The sequence below is a fragment of the Apis mellifera genome, linkage group LG15 (assembly GCF_003254395.2).
Source record: "Apis mellifera strain DH4 linkage group LG15, Amel_HAv3.1, whole genome shotgun sequence".
In the NCBI taxonomy this organism is placed as follows: Eukaryota; Metazoa; Arthropoda; class Insecta; order Hymenoptera; family Apidae; genus Apis; species Apis mellifera.
In genome coordinates, this window is record NC_037652.1 from 2,984,673 (window position 1) to 3,008,245 (window position 23,573).

General features: G+C 30.6%; 1 protein-coding gene across 7 annotated transcripts in view; it reads right to left on the minus strand.

The window, feature by feature from the left end:
• Window positions 1–205: 205 nt before the first annotated feature.
• The window catches only part of LOC408548 (MICOS complex subunit Mic60), a 53,521-nt gene continuing 30,153 nt past the window's right edge, over window positions 206–23,573 (minus strand). For 5 of the 7 annotated variants that reach the window (XM_006559978.3, XM_006559976.3, XM_006559979.3 and 2 more), the window contains 5 exons: window positions 20,113–20,271; window positions 15,006–15,109; window positions 13,706–13,893; window positions 3,010–3,202; window positions 206–1,263 (listed from right to left, as the gene is read on the minus strand). In XM_006559978.3, coding sequence (XP_006560041.1) covers window positions 946–1,263; window positions 3,010–3,202; window positions 13,706–13,893; window positions 15,006–15,109; window positions 20,113–20,271 — 962 coding nt within the window. In that variant the 3' untranslated portion in view covers window positions 206–945. Of the gene's footprint in view, window positions 1,264–1,523; window positions 1,680–3,009; window positions 3,203–13,705; window positions 13,894–15,005; window positions 15,110–20,112; window positions 20,272–23,573 lie in introns of those variants that run through there. The other 2 variants (XM_006559980.3, XM_392094.7) reach the window with 2 other exon arrangements.

The window sequence follows — 23,573 nt, forward strand, 5'->3', positions numbered from 1 at the left end:
TACTTCATGCATTGCATACATTTATATTATATTTAAATAAAATATTTATATTTTTACATTGTTCATATTGTATAATTTATTTAAATGATAATAAAATAAAGAATCGATAAAATCGCAAGTAATTTATACATCAAACTTTCTCCCTTTTTCTCTTTACACAATAATACTTTTACAGGAAAGGGAAATTTAATATATATATATATTTTTTAATTATTATTTATAAAGCTTTGTTTTGTTCATTTGTAAGATATAGTAAAGCAGAAAATCAACAATACTGTCTGAAAAACTAACAGCGCCAGAATTTTAGGTTAGCTTGTCAGAGCTTCCACTTGTCCGCTTCCAGATGGCGCTGTCTCTGCGCGACAAATTCCAGATAAAAACGATCTCGCCTTGAAAAATCTTCTACATCCCCAAATATCGTTATTTTATTTATCTATTATTATTTCTTTTTTCCTTTTTTTTTATTTTATAACTTCTTTCGATTTTTTCTTTTTTTTAAGAAAATGCTTCACAGGAAACAGCAACTTATCTTCCCATTTCTTCTCTTCCGCTTGTTCATTCGAAATGTTCACAACTCGAAATTCTTATAACCTAAATCTCACACTTATGAACATATACGAACATTTCGATATTTTCTAATACGAAATATCGGGATAATAATAATAATAACAATAGATAATACTCTTTTAATCCTGACATCGATATACAAGAAATAAAATGCCTGCAATAAGATACGCCCCATCTTCTTTACGATCATTCGTAAAAACATTTTACGATCTTTTCGCCATATTTCTTTTTCTTTTGTAAAATATTCCTACGATACAAGATTCTTTCATTTCTTATCGCGTGAACATTTTTATCGATCTTTCTCGATAAAATTGGCGTACGGAAAAAAGAGGGGGAGGGGAAAAATTACATTCTGTGAAATACAAATTTCCAATCGCTTTAAGACTTATCATCTCTCTGCACGAGAAGAATCATTTTCCCTTTGTCCTCGCTCGTATTCGTAATTGATCGCAAAAAGACCTCGAACCTAACCTGTTCCCCGTTTCTGCCTTTCCCACTCCTTCCATCTTTCCACACAATCCAACCGAGTACACGATCGACAGCGGACCGGATGCTCTTGTACGTCCATCTTGCTCCTCGTTTCCTCAGTCTTCGGGCTCTTTCAGCGATCCGCCGCCGTTTCCTAACGAGTTTTCTTCTCCTTCTTCGCCAAGATCGTCGATCCACGGTCTGTTGGAGGCGCTGTTTGCTGGAACACTTCGAACAACAACGAAAGGAACGTTCTCCATTGTCGGCGTTTCCCTTTTTTTTTTTTTTTTAATTTTTTCTTATTTTTTTAAATGTATATATACTTTTTTTTATAGTATTTATATTTATATTTATATTTATATATATACGTTTCGTATAATCTATTCGGTTACTTTAAGCAACCTTTCGATCGTTTTTCTTTGGAGTTTTTTTTATTTTTTTTTTTTTTTTTTTTTGCTTTGTTCCGAATTTTTTTCTCTCTCTCTCTCTTTTTTTTTTTTATTATTTCTCACTGCATTCGCTTTTTGTGGCCGGTTTTTTTTCGGTTTTTGTCGACGCGAGATTTCACGAAGGGACGAGAGCATTCTGGCCGGTGAAAGTCGGGTTCAATTTGTGTCGGTTTTACCGCTTTATTCTTTTTGCTACTGCAACCAAAAAATTGTGGATCATGCTGTTAACGCTGCAAGAAGAGGATGGTTAACCCTTCTAGTGGTGAGTAATGGCTTTATGATTTATCTTAATATTTCTTTCTTTTTTTTTCTACTTTTATCGTGGATTATTTTACATAATTTTCCGCTCTTTTCCTTTTCCTCCAAATTACTTGTAAATTCATATTTGTCGAAGAGACTTTTTTTTTTTTTGCTTTTTAATCATTGTTAAGATTAACTCTTATTGTTAATAAATTTGGTTCATTTGTGTCCATAAACGTATTCGTGTTTAAGGAATAATAAAAAAAAATCTGAAAAAATTCTTCGAATCGAGATTATAGTGATTGATTCGAGGAATAATTTGTTTTTAAATACATAACTCGACCGGATACGAATGAATTCGATTTATGTAGGAACAAGAGTTAATGTTCACGAGATATTTACGCACCACTAAAAGGGTTAATACAAAGAAAAAAAGTTTTTTTTTAACGATTCTTGGTTCAAGGATCGTGCAGAGATCGTAAAATTGTGAGAGAAGATTAAAAAAAAAAAAAAAAATAACGATCACTTAATCTTCGTGATTTTTATTCGACGATACGATCCCATTTACATTATTCCAAAAAAATTTACACGCTATCGTTTAAAAGTTTGGAAGCAACGAGACACTTTGAAGAGAAAAACTCGAAAATTTATTAACAACAAGATATATCAACAAAGAACAAAGATAGATAAGAATCATTTTAATTTCACCTCTGAACAAAATTTTGATATTATTTCGTCAACTTCCAAACTTTTGAACGATAGCGTTGTATATTTCATTCAAACACAAAAGAAAAAGAAAAAGCTAAATATACGCGAAATATACTCTCCTCGAAAGAATATTTCGTATCTTTCGTTCACGAGCCGGAAAGCAAGGTTCAACCGGAAGTTATAAATAACTAGATCGAGAAATTCTGTTGAACAATCCAGTATATTTAATATTTACTTTTCCAATTATTATTATAAACAATCAAAAATACATTTTTTGGGTCCTCACCTTGACAGTCTGAAATTTCTCCATTTCTTTTTTTTCCTTTTTTTTTTCTTTTCAAAATATTATCGAGAGAACGAGTTTTTTTTTTTTTTCCTTACACAGAAGAAGAGGTGAAAATATTATTGTTCGCGATTTTTTTTTTTTTTAAAGGGATATACTATAATGTGAACTATACAAAAATTTGTTTACTAGGTAGTGTCTTTTGATATTCTTGTTGTTTTTTCAATTCTTTGTTTTTTTATTGTTGTTGTTGTTGTTGTTGTTGTTGTTGTTGTTGTAATCGTTTCGACTGACCTTCGAATCTCCAGCGCCGAGGAACATTAGGCCCATAGCACCAGCATACGCCAACAGCGTTTCCACAACTTGTTGGGTCTCGAGGAGGATTCTAGTTTCGTTCATCCAATCCTTGGCGACCGATCTTGGCGCCCCCTTTAAAAGATTCATGTAGCGAAGGGTCATTTTGAAGTCGCCACGATCGAGCCAATACCTGGAACAGAAATTTCCAGGAATTTGTCAATAAGAAATACAAAGAATATATATTTTTTTTTTCATCGGAGAAAATTTTTTCCATTCCGTATCGTTGAGAGAATATTATTTTATATTCACAGATTTTACAATTTTAGATTTTTATTATTCAGATGTTTGGATCGTTGAAATAAAAAAAGAAAAATTCTTTCGAAATAAAATGTATTTGTATCGAAGAGAGAAGTTTCGTTTAAGTTGAACAAATTCTATTTTAAAATGTCAAATCTATTATTGTCAAACAATTATTACTAAATTTCATTATCTCTGATATAACATCACGCGTTAATAATTTAAATTTCATCTCTAAAATCAAAAAAAAAAAAGGAGGGAAAAATATAGAAATAAAATAAAAGATAAAAAGCAAAATGGAAAATCGAAGCCTGATATTCGATAATCTCGATAGAGGGTGCTTTCAGGAAACGATCATTGAAATTATTTGTGCAAGCGAGCGAAGCATAAAAACATAAAAATATGGAGGAACACGTTGGTGAAAAGGGGGATTGAAATCGTCTCGAAAAATTTGCCGTTTCCCGAAAATTCTTGCAAAATCGTTGCCTCGATTAGCTTTCGATTAGTTTATTTTTTACTCTATCCTTAAAAGGGGAGAGGGAAAATATTGTTGAAAGTAATGAAAAAAAATTTTTTTTCGATAATGAAGAGAGATTTGAGAGATTGAAAATCGATTTAATAAATTTTTCAAGTATTATTACATCGATAACTGATAAACGTCAAAGGGATTTTGAATTTTTTTAATTAAAGAATATATAAATTATACCCTTATATGAAAGACTTGTAGCGATTGCAAAAAATATTTATCGAACCTCTTTAAACCGCTAATTAATCGTATTAATTACCAAAAAAAAAAACTCTCGCATGCAATACTATACATTTTTATAAAATTTTTTTATTCTATTCGTTTTTCATTTATTGTACGACGCTTCAAAAAATTTATTCAATTATTCTCCAAATTTTTACTGGAATTCATTCTTTTTTTTAAGAACCCCATGAAATTAAATATTACAAATTTTTCTAAAAAGGATCACACTTTGTTAACACCAATTTAAATAGAATAAAATTAATTAAAATTGTTATTATACAAAAAAATATTCCTTCATCCCCTCTAACCACAATGCATAAATATTTCAATATAACAAAAAAAAAAAATCTTCTTTCAAAAACGATAGCTAAAAAGTAATTATAACGGTTAGCTAAATTCCAGCGAGCCCTTAGTCGAGGGGGAGGAGTGGATGGGGGGGAGAGAGAGTCGTAGATCGTGGAAAGCGTTTTCCTCGTGGAGCCGTTTTCCAGGCCAGGGGTTAATGTAATGGCCGTGTCGTCGATCGAACCAACTTCTCGAAGCGTATCGATTAATTGTCGCTCCCTGGCGAAAAAGGGGGTTGGTTGTTTTGTCGTGGACGACGTTATTATAAAAATGAAGGAGGGATTTGTCGATTCTCGTGGCTCGGCCTGTGTGAATTAATTAATGAGGTATTTTTCGATGGAATTTCAACAATAGGGGAGGAATTGGAATGGGGTGCGAAGAAAGAGGGTTGTTTTTCCTTTTCTGTGATTAAGAATCACGTTGATCGAAATAAGATATAAATATTTCGAGTTATTCAAGGATAGATTTTAAAATTATAAGAATTGTTTGAATTTTAAAAATATTTCAATGTAAAATCCATTCATTTTATAATGTTACAACTGTAAAATATTATTTACTGGAGATTTATTGTAGATTGATTGATAGAATCAATTCTTGTAATACATTTTATAATATCTAATATTTAAATTTGTTTTATGGAATTTATTTTTATAAGAATATAACAAATCTATTTCGATGAATTCCAAGTATAAAATTATCAAGATATAAAATTAGAGAGAAGAATTACGTTGAATGTATTAATACACAAATTGGAATAAATTATAAAATTATTCAATAAGAAATTGCAATTAAATTCAACCACCCTCTAAAACGAAGCCATGATCGAGATTCTGGGAGAGAAATTCGCTTTCTAAAACTGCGTGCAATATTATTCTCAAAGAATACTCTCACGTTCGCTGAACAACTATCAAAGAAATTTCAATCTCGTTTGAGCAAGAAGCGGGAATACAAAAAACGTGCCTCTCCATTCTTCTTCTTTTTCCCCTTTTCCATCGCACATATCAAGGGAGGAAAACAAAGGAGGAGGAATTAGACGAGGCAATCTTCTAATTAGATTCCGCGAGTTAAAGACTTGATTAAAAATCATTACGGTTGCCTCCTTCATCCCTTGAGACTGGATAAACAAACATATTTGATTTTTTTTCTTTTTTAATGCAAAAGTCCACCTGGAAACTGTGTCTGGGATTGAATTGAAAGTAAAAATGAAGAATTACAATTTAAAATAATATTCTTTCAAAATAGATAAATCTTCAAGTAATGATTATGTGACAAATAATTATGCACAATTTTATAATTTCAACTACTCACGATTCTAACAATAAATGAACATTCAATTTTGAAGTCAGATTTGAATTTTCAACAATTTCATAATTCATATTAAGAATAAGATTAACTCTGGAATGATAAAAGAAAAAGAATGATAAATTTCAGACACTATAGAAAAATATTTGGATATATATTATGCTACAGGTAGTTAAAACTTGTTAAGTGAAATTAAGTTAAACACAGAAAGAAAGAAAGAAAGAAAAAAAAAAAGAATCTTCATTTGCCTTAATAATAGTAAAACTAGAAAGCGACTTGGTAGCTCAGCCACAAGAATGGCCAGAGAGAGGTTTAAATTATACCTTCATTTGGTCAGAAAATTGTGGTCCATGTTGAATTACAAAGCTCTAAACTCACAACCAGAACATTAATTAAAGTAATAGTTGTTCTAACGATAAGGGAGTAAAATACTATCCAATGTATATATATATATATATATATATATATATTTAAATTGTTACTACTGTCCCATGTTCGTTATGAACGAAGAAGAATCTTCTCTCTAAACTTCTCTCGAAAAATGAAATTCAAAATCACGTTGTTTCAAAGATATTTAATTTCGTATAGAATAAAACTAAAATTCGATTGCTTCCTACTAATTGAGAAAAGCAAAATCCATCTTTAAAGGATTGACTGAAAATGGAGAGAGAGAGAGAGAGAGAGAGAGAGAGAGAGAGAGAGAGAGAGAGAGAGAGAGAGAGAGAGGGAGAGAGAGGGAGAAAAAATGATGTTTGGGGACCCAATTCTAACACGAAATCCTCCTCCGCTCGCGTCAGTTGCAAAGACAGAGAGAAACGGTAAATCCTCCTCCCGAGTTTTAATTAGAATCCTGCAGTTTATAGGCGAGTGCAGGAACTTCGAAATGGGACGGAAATCTGTTACGTTCCACTCGTGCAATGGCCACGAAGAAACGAACGCGAGAAAGGAAAAAGAATTCGTAGATAAAATTCGCAAATAAAAATTTTATGCTCTCCTTTTGATAAATAATATCATTTAAGAAAAAAAAAAAAAAAATTCCAATTTTAAAACCTGACGAAACAAGTTGAAGAGCATCGATAGTAGAGCGAATTCAAGTTTTTCAATTTGATTGTAAAAGTTTCAGATTCCTTGCTCAACCTCCCTTTCTTCCGCCATCATGCTACAACGTACGTGATCGACCGTGAACACGAAGCGTGTAAACTCGGCTGCTGCTCGTGAAATACTCACACACACACACACATACACGTTACACACGACACGAAGGGAAATAAAATATGCGGCCGTTATACAAGGTGCCCGCTTTCAATCCTTTCACATCGATATAAAATATTACGGGCAATGTTTTTCAGAAAACATCCCTCTATCGGTGAGAACTGGAGTTATGTACGGAATGTTGATTATAATCGTGGAGGACTATATATTTTGGAGGTTATGTCCAAAAAAATGTGGGTCGGTGTTTTTCTATATAACATCTCGATCGGTATAACAATGTGTACAATGGAAAGATAAATAGCGAAAAATTAGAATAATTCTTTTAGGAAGCATCTTTTTTTTTTTTTGTTAGAATTGGAATAATTTTATTCTATTAATTAATTAATTGGGATAAAATATTACTTATATCACTATTAAGAAAGTTTTATCGATCGATAAGGCAGAATGTTTCCTGTGAAATAATTTATATTTTTAAACATCTCGATATAACAATGTGTACAATGGAAAGATAAATAGCTAGAAATATCTTTTAGGAAGCATGGTTTTTTTTTGTTAGAATTGGAACAATTTTATTCTATTTCGTAAGAAATTAATTAAGTGGGATAAATAAAGTTTTTTATTACTTATATCACTATTAAGAAAGTTTTATGGATCGATAAGGCAGAATGTTTCCTGTGAAATATTTCTGCATTTTCATTAAAGATAGATGCTCCATACTTGGAGGATAAAAAGGTGGTAAATGAATGTTTTAAACATTCCGGAAATGTAACGTAATGTTCACAGTGTAAGACAGGGTTGCACGTGACCGGATGCTACCCTTCAATATTAAACTTTAATATTCGATGGCCACTCTTTTTTATCGATACCCACTAGTTCTGCTGGCGATGTTTTTATGGAAGACGCGATCTTCAATGTAATTTTTCTACAGATGGCTTTTAGAAAAATCCTATTTTAATGGTATTCTCAAATTAGATTATTCCTAATTTTGTTTCTTAAAGGAAGAAGAAAAAAAAATTATAATTTAAAATTTATATCTCTTGGAGAAAAGGGAATACAACATCTCTTATAATAATTTATGCTAATTTATTCTTATAATCGAAGTAATCATCCCCTTGATCGAGAAAATTAAAAATCTCTACGATTTCGCAAAAACAATTCTCCAAAGTGGAGCTTAAAAGTGTGATGTTTGCTATAAATTTATGATTTAGCTTTGTGCTGAACGAAATTAAAATTAGCAAAGTGTTTAAAATGGCGAATGAAGAGTTTCCTCTTGTTTAGGGGATGATAGTAAAGGATGGTAGATGTGAGTTTATAATTCATATTTCAATTATTATTATTCTTCTTTTGCTTGTATTATTAAGAAAAAATTTATTAGGTTAATAATAATAAATATATAATTAAGTTTTGTTCGAATCAAAAGTATTTCGAGTATTGTTTTATAATATATTTATAAATAAAACGAATAAAATATATAAATCTATAATCGTTAACATTTAATTAAACGTTTATTCATGTTTAATTTCTCTCCTGAGAGAAATAAAAGAAGGAAATTGGTAAGAATCTTCCAATTCTTGGACCTGCCTTTTACCAAGAGTCAACAGAGAAACTTCCGCCAACAAGAAGCGGAAGTTGGGACAAATCCGTAGAAAACTCCTCGCGATACAAATGTTTCTCGTAGAAAACTTAAAGTGTCTCCGCGAAGATTTCTGGAACATTCGTTTTTTTTTCCCTGAAAAACTTTGAAAAAATACTTTTCCATGCTTTCTTGTATATTACAAATCTTGAAAAGGACAATATTCCTTATATATTTCTTCACTTTTATAATTCGTTTTCTTATATAATTTTTACATAATTACACATATATTTCTATTTGAAATAATTTTCAAAGAAAATAAAATGTAATTTTTTTATAAATTTATCATTCTCAATTCTGCAATTATAAAATTATATTATTAATTTATTTTCAAAAGGAAAATTATTTTCTTTTAAAATAATTGTGCAACAGAGCTATAGAAAAATTTATTTTTAACGAAAAATATTCGTTCAACGTGCAAAAATCAATTTTATCTGGCATGAAAATTGAATGCACACCCACCAAAAATCTAAAGAAAACTTTCAAGCAGTGTAGAAATAAGCATATACAGGAGCGGCTGACGTAGCGCGGTGTTGTACTACTGAAACCACCAATTTTCCCCAATTCTATTAAAGCAATGCGTTCAAAAGCGATCGTGCTAAAAATATTCTCACTCGTATCTCAATATTACAAAACAAAATCTACACAATGGAGGCCAAAATTAAAAAAAAAAAAAAGGTAGAAAAAATGGAAAAAAAAAAAAAAATTCTAAACGAAACCAAAAGCAATGTCAACTCATGGAAAGAAACAATCAAACCATTCTTCGCTATTTCCACACTGCGATATTCATACAAACACGAGCCAATTTACAGCAACACGGAGACAAAAACGTGGAGGAACGCAAGATTTTAAAACCGAAACAGCTCGAACGAATTTTAATCAGCCTGCTTTTGTATAATATATTGGACAATTTCGAGATGATCCAACGAATCACAAAAGGATAAATGTTGCGAAGAGGATTGTCGATCGATTTTGGGAGAAAATTTAATACTTTTTGATCATTTCTCACTAAAATTAATTTAACACTTTTCTATAAATTTAACACGAATTGTTTATTTTTTTTTTGTTGAAGTTTCGTGAAGATTGAATCAAAAAAGGATTAATTAAATAAATTATAACGGGAGTTCAATTCTTTCTAAGCGTGGACAAATTAATTTTTTTAAATTACAGGTAGCAAGGGAAGGATTATGATGGAGTAGAAAAGCTGGGATTCTTCTTAATTGGGTTCATCGACGTTCCAATTATGATCCTGAGTATGAGACTCTGCCAGCCATGCGGCCATGATTTATGATCCCATTGTTTGCAAGAATTTAACCGAGAAATTGGCGTTATCGAGTTATTCACGTTGCCTTGTCTCCTCAATGGAGAATGATTTTATAATCCATAAGATTATTTATACGTGGATCTTAATCTTTTCAATTTGACGAGAGGAAAATAAAATGAAAAAAAAAAAAAAACTTGGTCAAGTATCTTGACAGAATTATAAAAATTGAAAATATTGAAAATAATTAAAAATGATCCATTTCAATCCATTTTCGATTTAACTCTCAAGTTTTAATCTCAAAATAAACAGATGTATTAAAAAAGTTTTTTCCTCTTTGTTAAAAGTAATTAAATATAGTTTAAATGGAAAAGTTATGAAACTGCATCGTAAAGGAAAGAAAGCATAAAATTGACTCTATCTCCATATTTTGAACCATAATGTATCCAAAACCATCTATCATCTATTCAACTCTTAAAGTTTAAGCTTTCTAAATTCACAATGAAACTAATTACCATCTTTATTCACAACCATTTATCATCCAATCAAGTCCAAGATATAAATCTATCTTTTAATTCTAATTAAAACTGAGTTACTATTATAATTAGATTCATTCCATTCATAAATTCTACAAGATACACTAATTAAGAAGAGAAAAAAGATTCTTCTTGTTGCAAAGTTTAATTATAATATAATCATAGTGAATATATATTGGTCCTAAATGGAAAATAAAAATTTCCAATGTTCCAATTTATTTCTGATCAATGTCCAAAATCAAATTTTAACCTCAAACAATAAATAATAATAATTCTGCTCTTTCTTAAAATTATATTGCACTCTAAAATTAAAAAAATAACATCATAGGGAAAGAAAAGGAACATAAAATGAATTTCACCCCATATCTTATCTTAATTACCCATTCATTCATCTAATCACCTCCTATAACTTAAATTCTACCGCATTTATACAAAATCATTTATTATCTTTTTATCTCAAAATTTAATTTCCAATTCTCTTGAAAAAAATGATTAAAAATAATTCATCTTTATGATTCAATTAATTCTCGATTGAACCAATTGAAATTTCCAATTCTATATATAATAATACACAAGATATAAATATATATAAGAGAAAAAAAAACATCTCCACTTATCACAGAACACCCTGAATAACAAATTTAATAATAAAAATAAATATTTTACACCATTAACCATTCATCATCCAATCAACCATCATCCAAGGCATTCTCGAATTCTAACTCTCACAACACAATTCTCATCCCCCAATCCTCATTCTTCTTTAATCCAGCCAACAACCCCTTAATTACTTCACTACAATTCCGGGCGCTGAATTTGCCTGTTTTTCACCATTTGTGCGAAAATTCCGTGGAATTTGTAACAGCGTGCACACAGAAGCTCGCATATTTGCGCGGCCATATTTCCCCCTCCCCCTACCCCTTCGAACGCGGATGTACCAGTCTCGACGCTTGTGTGGCGTGGGTCCAAATTTTAACGCAGCTTCTTTTTCATCGCTCGTTGAAACGTATCTATGATATGCATATTTTGCGGCCACGTTTTATCCGTCCACTTCTTTATGCATGCTTTATGTATTTCTTTTTTTTTTTTTCGAATTTTCGCAATACGCGTAAATTCACAGCCTTTGCAAATAGATATTTCAGTTGGATGAATCTGCATTCTCTTTAATACCTTCTCATTCTTTCTGGAAGGAATGTCGACACGATTCTGGATCGTGAATTTTTGAACATCTTTGCTTCTTTTTTTTTTTTTAATGTTCATTGTGTGATTTATGGAGTTTTGGAGTATATCGATTATCGAGTTAGGGTTCAAATAAATATTAAGAAAATATATTTTCTCCAATCAAAAAAATATGTCATAAATGTATCAAATGTAATGATTAATTAATTTTATTAATTTTCTTTTTTGTGGAAGGATTTTCGTTTGGAAAATTTTATAATTTTTGTAATAGAAAGAAATTTCGACAACTTTTTTTATCTTCCTTATTTTATTCATTCTTCTCCTCTTATGTTAGAGTAATTAAAGCAAATATTGGAAAAAATAATATACAATAATCAGACATCTTTTCTCACAGTTTTACGTGTCAAACTAGAAATTATTGTTAAAAACGATAAGAAATCTCATTTGTGTTCAATTAATCGGAATTTATTGATAAATTCAAAGACACAATAATTATTTAGAATTCATAATTCGTAAAAATAAGAGCAGAGATATAATTTCTTTTTTTTTTTGCTCGAGAAAAATTCATTCGAGCAAAGTCGAAAAAATAAACGATACAACAGGGTAAATAAAACCAACCACCCTCTTCCACCCTCCACATTCATACGCGCCATAAAATTAAAAAAAAAAAAAAATCGCGGGGGGAAGCCAGATTCGCAATTACGTAGCTCATCCATTTATTCAAAGCTTGCGCCGAAATTTCGACAAGTTGAAAAATTATTTCGAGGAAGCTAAATTCACTCTGCGTGCAATACGACGAGTCTTGACGAGTCTGAATTTATTGAAGTGGAAAAAAAAAAAATCGTCGAGGAAGAAAGATGAAGTCTCGATCATTCGTGGATCGATTATAAAAAAAGTCCACGATTTCTTCTCCCTCTTTTTTTTTTTCTCTGATATAATTAATGGAAGGGATTCTTCGAGAAGTAGAAAATCGTTAGATCGATCTGGTTTTTGTGATTAATTAGGGTTGGAAATGAAAAATTTCTCTCTGAGGGAATTTGATTCGGAAGGATTGGATTCTGATCAAATAATTGAAAGGAAGGAAAGAAATGGAGCAAGTGAAGGGAATTGTTTGTATTGTATTTGTGGAATTATTTAATTTCAAGATACGTTGATTTAATTTATATCATACATTTTATACAGAGTAAAGACTTTGGATGATTACTTTTATCATATAAAATATGAGATAGATAGATGAAAATTGAATTTATTATTAATAAATTCAAAATGTATCTTTGAAATTTTTATCATTTCTTTTCAACTAATTTCAGAATTTCGAATAAAATACTAATGGAATTTAAGTTTTTTTTAGACTAAATTACATTTATATCAATTCTTTCGTTACAGCTTCTAATAATCTTTATCATTCATTATTCAGATTAAACTTTTTACAAATAATTTTCCTTCTCTGTTTAATTCTCTTTTTCCTTTTCACAAAGTTTCCTCGAAACGAAAAATTAGAATAATCATAATCTTATAAAAAATCGAAAATTATCCAAAGCATTCTCTGTCATTGAAAAATCACGATGTGCGTTCGACCATCGATTGTCGACATCTCCAACCGCACAGGATGGCGGTGAATGTCGAAAGGTGTAACAAAACCTGGAACGTGTCGAATAACAAAAGATCGACGACAATACCGTGATCAAGCCTCTTCCATAAGAAACAACGTGGTGTCGATAAACGAACTGCTTGAATCCGAACACAGGGCGGAAAATTAATTTTCCTGTTTTGGCCGCTCGTTCCTTCCAGAAAGCAACCCTTTCATCAACTAATTAGCAGACGCGACCCGATTTTCCAAATCACTTTCGACACGCATCGCGTCGTGATTTTTTGAGCGAGAATTTTTATTATTTTTTTTTTCCTTGTTTAATTTTCGTTGAGATTGAAATATTCCTCAAGTGTTAAATAACAATAAATTTATGCAGAGTTATAAACATATATTTATATTGATATTGATAAATTTTGAATTTTACGAGAGTAAAAATTTTTTAAGACAGTTGTTGAATATAGAATTTTTAAAATGTTATGTATGAAATGAATAAATGATTAATAATAATATATGCAATAAATTACTCGTTTAAAGTAGAAAAAAATATATATATATAAGATTCTAAAACAAGAATTAAAGGGAAACTTACCTGGCTCGATTCAGTATATCGAATGTATTAAGATCCTCCACGTCGAAAGGTTTGTCCTCGAGTTCTGAACGAGAGATGGGACAGACATCCTTGAACATCAAATAGCTCTGAAGATAACTTAGCAAATAAACAGGCAGTGCTGCGCCCTCCTCGGGCACCATGGCCAATCGTCTGGCCACTTGTTCCACCTGAAAACCCAGTTTCCACTTCGTAAATTCGGATACCACTTTGAAATAAAGTTTATAATCCTATGGGTGGACGAGATAAAAGTAAAGCTTTGCTCGAGTTCGATTCCGTTTTATTAGCAAGAGGAATGTAAAAAATTTGAAGAGAGTAATGAACTTTTTTCCAAGATAGACAAATGAAAATCTTTTGATCGATTAATAATAATAATTGGAAAGAATAGAAATAGAATTTGGAGAAAGATGTTTTCAAAAAAGGTATGATGATTAAAATGAATTTTCACAATATTGTAAGAACTTTAAAAAAAGTTGTTCAAAATGGAGAATAATTTTTGGTCAAATGGTTAATTAATAATAATATTCGAAAGAATGAAAATCTCTTTTTTAAATTAAGATAAAGATAATAAAGTGGCAGAGATTAAGAGTTGGGATAAAAATAAGAAAGATTTGAAATTTAAGGAGAAAAGTCTAAGAAAGGGATGAGAAATATTAGAGATTTGTATAATCTTTTATAAATGTTTAAGGAGTAAATGTCAAAGGGTAAGAAACTTTATAAAAAGAATAGTGAAACCAAGTTTTCCAAGGTGAAGTATAAGAATTTCTTGGCTGTGAAATTAATTATAATATTCAAAGAAATGAAATTATTGAAAGAACTTGTTAAAAATAATAAAAATAATAAAACAAAGAACGAGAGCAATAAATACATAATACTTTTTTACACGATTTTACATTTTCCAAAGAATGAAAGTTTTAAGAAACGATTGAGAAAAATTCGAAAAGGGACAGAGATGAAAATTTCGACTTCAACCCTTCTTCGAAGGAAGAATTTTGAGGAAAGGGTGTAAAAAAATTGTGGATACTGATAAATATTTATAGATATTTACACGATTTATCGAAGCAGTGAAATATGGATGATGAAGCTTTGGGACGATAAAAAATTTCTAAAGGGTGAGATGAAAATTTTTCAATCTTCGCGCGTGACATTTAATATTTTTAAAAATTTGAGGAATAGAGAAGAATGATGGAGAAAAAAAAAAGGTACAGTAAATAACGATAAATATTTTTAGATGCATTTGTGACGTTTATAATGTCAGGATTGGTCAATGTAAAACCCTCACCTTGAGGAACCTTTCACGAAGAATGTCCTCAGGGAATACTCCCCTCTTGGCAGCTTCCACAGGAATGCCTTTAATAGCAGCCATCACTAAAGGATCTTCTTTCGCTGGGGAAAACAAAAAAAGAAGAAAGCTATTAACGAATTTTCCAGGATAATTTCTCTTCTTTTTTTTTTTCTCAAGAAATCATTCTCGATGATTGAAATTTAAAAAAATTATTTATTCTATATTATTTTTGTTTTTTTTTATTCCTTCATTAAAAGGAAATTCATTTGTTAATTAATATTAATTGAAAATTTGAAATTCTTCATTTCCTCTTTTGTTTTTTTGTCTCGATTATCAGTATATTTTTTTCAGAGAATGTATTTCATTGTGCAGTAATCATAGATACATGTGCATCATTATTAACTGGATGAATGAAATTTCGCAAAAAGTGCTCGACAAAAATGTGTTTGTCCCGTTAAAAACTCTCAATTTGAATTTCAAAATTTTTTTTAATCCCATCCTCAATTTCGAAGATTCAAACTCCACGATTTATATTCTATTAAAAAATAAAAACCTACCCTTCGTGCTAAATATCGAACCCTCTATTAAAGGTCACTACTTTCCCAACTTTAAACTTTACCATTTACGATAAAAAAAGGATATCTTATTATTAAAATCCGAACGAAACTCCTCTACCCTTCTCAAAATTAGACTGCATAAATTAATCAAGAATTAAAAAAAAAAAATTAAAAAAAAAAATTAAATTATTATTTTAATAATCGATTATATCAATCTTCAAATATTGAATCTCAATTAATCGATCGAATTAAAAATTTCAATCGATTAATAACCCCCCTCTCTTTCCGAATGTTTACCCTAAAATGGTCGAGATTAAAAGGATATTAGGCGAATTAAACCGGTTTATTCGTGTAATTAACAGAAACGAGGGAGGGAAGAGGAGAGGAGGAGGAGAGGGGATTAACCGTTGAAAGAGAGCGATATTATCGTGGTTATTTAACAGAGCGAAATTCCCAGCGGAAAATTGATTAACATCGAGTTAACGCGATCCTCCACCCCCTCCATAACCTTCTCCCCCCACCACCACTCCTTTTTCAACAAATCGCATTACACACCAGATGCCGTTATACTTCGGTGGAAATACATTACTTTGCAATTTTGTTGAAAATTCTCCTCGGCCCGGAAACTCGGTGATAAATGGGCCGAATGGTGAAGTTCGAGCCTCACCTTTTCCGAGAGGACCGTGCCTAAAATTTATTCGTTCGGTTGGGATACGTGTCCTGTAATATCGGCGCTGCGGTGAACTTGTGTGTCGCTCCTTCCATTCCGCTACGCGATATATTGCGATCGGATGTAGAAAGAAGCAAGTAACTGTTGTATTTAATGTTTCGTATTATGTATAATGCTGATTGAATTTTTCTTTCTTTCTTTTTTTTTTTAAGTATGCATTCATTGATTTTTGCCATTAAAATATTTAAACGAGGTTAGATCTTTTCGATATATTTCGTTTTTTGGTTTTGGCAACAGTTGGTGAATTTTTGCGACAATTGCCTCTCGAGAAAAATTTAAGACAACTTTTTATTGATATATAAATTAATCTTCTTCTTATCTTTTGCCGGAGAGGAAAAAAAATATAAGAATTATTATATTAATAGTAATTTAGTTTATTCTAATTGAATAATAAACATCGAATAATTGTATAATTAAAACAAATTGATTCTTCGAAAATTGCAAAATTTACTAACAAAAAAAGTCACGTATAAAAAATTATATATACCGAAATAAATTTTTAAAACTTCTCGATAATTTATAACAATATTACCTTTCAATAATTTTGAACCAATTTCAAATCATTCTACTTTATCGACAATTCGATTTAACCGAACGAGCAGATTTTTCCATAAGCCAGTCAGCTATTTAATTTGGTTAATGAATTTTCGCGACATTACCATCCGGACGAATATTCATTGGATTTCGAGTACAAATAGTAATTGTATTTACGCGTTTTATTTCAAAGATTAAAAATAAAATAAAAAAAAACAAAAACAGATGAAGAAAAAGGAAAGAAAAAATATCTCCATTATAAATCTACTGGATCCATGCATTTTAAAGTAAGTTATTTTTCTTTTTTTTTTTTTCTTTTAAAGAGAGAAAGAAAAATGAGAGGATATTAAAAAATAGAAATCAAGGAGAAAAGAAAATGAGAACAAAATTGGGACAAGTTTCGAGAAATTCAATTTTATCGTCTCGAATGTTAAAATAATATCTCGGATAATAATTGCTGGTTAATTGTCGACGATAACAGCGTGGAAATGGCGGGATCAGAGGTTTCGGACGATTTCATGGTAATTTTAACGCGTTATTATTTCGCGTGGACGTTTAATCATTGCATAAATCTTCGCGTGGACTGCGTTCGAATGTCTGGTAATACCATCGTGACAAATTTACGACTCGTGAGACTGTCAAATTTGGAAATTTTGTGGGTAATTTCAATAAAAATTTATTGGATATTTTATTTTCCTAATTTTAATTTACGAACGTTAAAATAAAATATCATAATTCTTGGAATAATTATTAAATTTTTTTTTTTTTTTACTAATTTTAATGCGATTCTATTTTAATAATTTTCTAAATGAAATTGATCAATAGTTAAAAATACATAATACACATGATATAATCGAGAAATTATAGTATAGGGGAAATTAATTTTCATTAATGACTAATCATTGTTAATTTATCATTTAAACCCATTAGAATTGAATAATTAATGCATTATCGAAGAGTCTCGTTGAAAGAGGAAAATTAAATTGACGATATTAAATTGACAATTCTTATATCCTTTCAGTGACATAATTACGTATAAATTTCTGCTTTTCAAATTACAAATTGTCCATTGAATAATAAGTTATAAAATAAAATAAAAAAAAATAAATAAATAAATAAAATGAAAGGAATATAATTTTTAACCCAGCATTGCCCATCAGAATCAATTTACTAAAGTGCACGTGCAAATAAAACCCGTCAAAATTTCTGCACAATTTATTCCCAATAATCCTCAACAATTCATCACAAACTCCATCTCAATCCATCCTTTCTAACTTTTCAATGAAATAACCTCGATTAAAATTTCCAATTAAGAAAAAAAAAAATAAATAAATAAAATAGCAAAATAAGATAAAACATTAAAAATATCAGCCTTCCCTTGATATATCAGAGAGTAAAGTTCAATTATTATTTTTATGATAGAAAAATGTATAATATCATTCATAAAACCTGTGCAACTCTTTTCTATTATTACAGGTATATATCTCAAATATAATTTGGAAGAGTTAAAAATTATGTTTGAAGTATATTAAAAAATTACATTAAATTTTTAAATTTTAAACAAAATTCTATCAATTTGTTAATTCTATAATTTATAATTATTACAACTTATTCATATTTAATTGTCAAATCCTCTTTTGTCACATTTTTTGCATAAAAAAAAAATAAGTCCCCAATATCAATAATTTTCTCCAAACTAATAATCATATCCATATCCAACAAATACTATCAATTGTAAAATATCATATTAAACCAAATACAATATAATATTAATTAAAAAAGATTCTTTTATACACCATTACAATATTAATCAATCTCTAAAAACTATTATAACGCAATATCTACTAAACGATTCGAATTTTTTCCTCCTAAAAACAAAAACAAAAACAAAAAAAAAAAACATTAAATAAAGAATGATAAATGATCCATCGAATGCCTTTCGCAATTAACCGATCACATAGGTCGCATAATTAATGCGACCAACACGTGGAAACGAACCGAGCGAAGCGTTTATGCTTCGTTTCAACCCTCGATTAAGCCGTAAATCTTCCACCCCTTTTCCACCCTTCCCAGGACGCGAAATTAAAAAGATACGATTTTTCAAACCGTTTCGAACAGGGCGATAAAATATAGAAAAATATAATCGTCGTGCGAGTGGAAATATTAATGCCGACCCTTGGGTCGAGGGGGTTGTTTCTTCGAACGTGTTTTGTTTTCTTAAGGAGGGAAGAATTATCGAAAAGGAATGGACGAGACTTGCATCGATGTTGTTTATGTTCAATTTATGGATGTTGAAACTTGCGTTTCCTGTGCTAGGAAAGAAGGGGTTGAACGAGTAATAATATACAAGTAGCATGTACGTTTTTGGCATACTAATTTTGAAATGAAAATACGTACAGCATATATGAAATAATTTTTAACGTTTCTTTGAAATCAACCCTTAAACTTTCACCTCCTTCTTTCATATTTTATCTGAAAATATTTTTTTACAATATCATGCTGTCCTAAAATCTGGACATTTTACATTTTACATATTTCACTCTGTCTTTGAGAGTTGATTTTATTTGTTTATATAATATTGCAAAATTTCATTGAAAACAGATTACATGGAATTAGAAGAAAATTCTTTAAGTCTAGTAAAATAAATAAATAAAAGGCAAAGAAATTTGAAGTTGATTAATAACGATTGAAAATAAGAATAAACATTTCAGAAGATACTCAATTAAATAACTTAATAAAATAGTTTCAAATAACTTGATTGAATATAAGAATGACACAATTTATTATGAATTATTAAATGAATTCATCCATTTGATCCAATATTTTTGTTATCAATTGTATGTATAAGAATAATTACCATTTAAATAATGATAATACCTTAATTACTCCAATTATCAGTTTTAATTCCGGTTTAACAAGAATGCAAAACGATAATAATATTCGTTGGAATTCGATAACCTGAGCTAACGATTATTATTATGCATCGGTTAATGATAATTCACGAGAAATCGCGTGCCAGATTCGTGTATAAAATATTTTTTTCGTGAACGATAGGTTAGAAATTATAATTAAAGCAATTCAACTAACATTATCCTACGAATTTTTAATTTTTCATCAATTTTTATATTATCCTTTTCTTTCCTCTTCATTTTTATTCAAATCTGAACAAATCTTTTTATGTGATAAAATTAAAATTTATTTATTATTATATTAAAATTGAAATATAATAAATGCACGAGATTGATAATCGTTGTTCCACAAATTGAATTTAAATTATACTTACGTGCTGCTTTACAGACGGCCTTGATCTCCGACTCCAAGGGCCTCACGATTTTCTCTATGGGTGCGCCTGGTGGCCCTGATTTAATAGCACGTGCCAAGGCTGTGCAAGCTGACCAAAGAATCTGAGCGTTGGTTGCATCCTTTTCTTCCTCCATGCGAGCTGGAAATAATATAAGGAAGGAACAGTTTAAAAAATAACGAATAAAAAGAAAAAAAAAAAAAGAAAACCTTTTATTGGCAACACGAGCGTGAAAACTCGATCGATAAAGTAGTTCATCAAAAAAATTTCCATTCTCGCTGAAACAACTTGCTCGAGTAAAAATAATGATATAGGAATAAACATGTAACAATGTCAATTCTATTTCAATTGTGTTTTCACTTCAATGTAATTCAATTTATTTATCAGATATATAATACTTTCTATCGTTTAACGATCTATCTTCGAAATTTCATTCAAAAATTTTCCCTTTTGAAAAGAAAAGGAAATGCAATACACGGAGGAGTAGAAATAGATTTTCGTCTAAAAGCGTTCGACTTCTCGCTCATCCATTTCTTATCCAGAGGTTCTTCCAGAGGAAAGATCAGAGGATCGTTAAATAGGAGAGCCTCAAAGAAGTCTCACCAAAGTGAGACACGCATCGAGTATGGAAGAAACATCGAAAAGAGTTTATGGACTCGAGATATATATATGTATATCGTATACGTATATCGTTTAAAGAGGCCGGAAATTTTAGCTGGAAAGCGACTGATTCGATGTGCCTTTTAACAGGCGTCGAGCTTTTTAGTCGACAGCTTTTCAAACGTAATATCCTCTGAAGTATAATGTCTCCCGAAGTTGCGCGACAAGAGACTACGTTAGATGTCGCGACGAGTATGTAAAATGAAGATTTTTAGGGTGATAAGAGGCAAACATGGACGTCGTCGCGAGTGGCGCCGCCAAGTGGCGATCGAGCGAACGAATAAAGTATATCTTTGGCAAATAAATAATTTTCAACAGTTTGAAATAATATTTATGAAAAATTATAGAAATAATTTTATAAAGGAATTATAGAAATAATGTATTACGTTTGTTTTAAAAGTTGATCGAATTGATTAATATATATATTTATATATAAATTTTCTATTTTTTCCTCTTTTGCCAAGATAACCGTGAAACAAACTATTTCTGCTCCAAATATTGACTGGCTTCTATTCTCGTACAGAAAAGAAAAAAAAAATGCTAGCTATATTGTTCACAAAATAATTAAAATATCATGGAATTGTTTTTATAAAATACATTTTCCAACAAACAATTTTCTAACAATCTTAAATTATATTATCTATCATATTACCTCAATTGCTTGAAAATCTAATGAAATATTAAAAGAAGAAAAAGTGGCTATTTGTATAACGATTGAATCATTTTACACACTTTACACGTTCAGCTTGAAATCGTGCCATCATTTTGTGGAGGAGGAGAATAGGATTTCGGTGATGGAGAGCAACGTAACACGGATCATCATCCCCAGCCGGTGCTCTACTGACGGCGCAGCCGACGTTAGTGGAAAAATAAGGAAACGTTTGGCCCATAAATCAAGAAAAGGGTATGAAGCAGGAATCGAAGCGAAATAAATAACGGGGCAAGTTCGTCTCACGATACAATAACTCGATTCTCGTAACCTTTGGGGATACGATCCAAAAACTTTGAGAACTGGATGGAAATCGTTTCGTTATCGCCCCTTTTGCGCGATTTGCTCGAAGAGTTTGGCGATCGGTTTTGTGGAAAAATGAAGTTGGAGGGGAAAACGTGTTAAAGTGTTCTAAAAATGGAAGAATTTTTTAAATATAATAGTTTAGAATAATTGTTTATGGTATTTTAAAGTAAATTTGATGAAAATTTGTTAAATTTTCGAGAAATTTTAATCGCTCGAAACTAAAATCGTAACGGATTGTTAAAGAAAGGAAACAATTAAAATATCTTTCTTTTCTTAACCTAATTTTGTCGAAATTTATCATTACGGTTATAGGAGAGGGGGGAGAAAGAAAATGGAACGCGTATAAAATATCAAATAGATTGGTCAATCAAGACTGTTTGACCGAGGTCATGAATAATTAATTTAACCCTCTCGTTGCTGGTTTAATTACTTCAGTGATTAAAGCTTCGCTTATGAAACTCGATAGTTGGACATTCGATAGCCGGAATCAATTTTTAATTCGTACGATAGAATCGACTTTTAATTGAAAATTTTATCTTCCTTCCCTGCGTATCATCATATCGTCGTCCATTAATAACGGATATAATTAAACTATCCTATTTTGAATATATTTCGATTGACGGTGTAAAAAATATTTCATTATATCAAATTTTGAATTGAACGGAGATTAAAGATTTCTAAACTGGAAGAATAAGATGAAAAAAAAAAAAAAAATAATCTAATTGAAAAACTTTTAAAATTTTAAAAATTGAAACATTTATACAAAAAGTAATAAAAAAAAAAAAAAATGAGAATCCAGATTCCAAAACAACTTTTTCTTTCACCTTTCAAAAATCCAATGATCAATCCTTCTCCCTCTCTCTCTCTCTCTCTCTCTCTCTCTCTCTCTATCTTTCTCTCTCTCTCAGTCGTGATTCGATCGTCTGAATATCGCGCCTCGAAAAGATGGTTGTCGAAAGGGGGAGGTTGAAGGGATTTCGCGTTTGGAAACTCGAGGTTACTTCGAAGTTATTCGAAGATTGACGCGTATAATAAATCAGCCTGGTACAAGAGCACTTGATCCAGATAGATCTCGTTTTTCTTCGTGGCCGACATTAACGATAGGCTTGACCGGTTAATACAGCATGCACGATTGGTCGATTTTGGTCGAGTTCATCGAATCAGATGTATGGAATTTCGAAGTTTCTGATCAAAATTCGATTGTTCGGGGGAATGAATATTCTTTTTTTTTTTTTTTTCAAGAGGATAGATATACAGTTGAATATAATTTGAAATTAATCTCGAATAATATCAATGATCGAGACAATATAGATCTTTTTCACTCGTTTAAACAAATTGACGATTTCGTTTCTTCGCTTCGATTACGAATCAAATTCATCGATCGGTTACATAGATTGTCAATTTATCGACGGATAATAAAGACGGAAAATTATTTTTATCGGTTAATCGGGTTAATCCGTGTCGATACTTTACACGACTGTTCGTGGCTCGTTTTTAAACGTTGGCCAGAGGATGAAAGCGTGTTTCACGCGGTTGTTTCGCTATGCGAACAGCGTATCCCCAGGGGATACGGGTTCACGGATGATCGAAAAATTGCACGGGGTAAATTAAATTAGACGGCCGAATTTCACAGCTCGCTACCCTCCACCTCGGATGCGCACTACGGAATCGCGCCAATCGTGTACAAATTGTTTTTCGAAAATGACACACACGAAATCTGTCGTTGATTGTTCAATTCATTCCTTTTTTTTATTCTTTAAACTTTTAC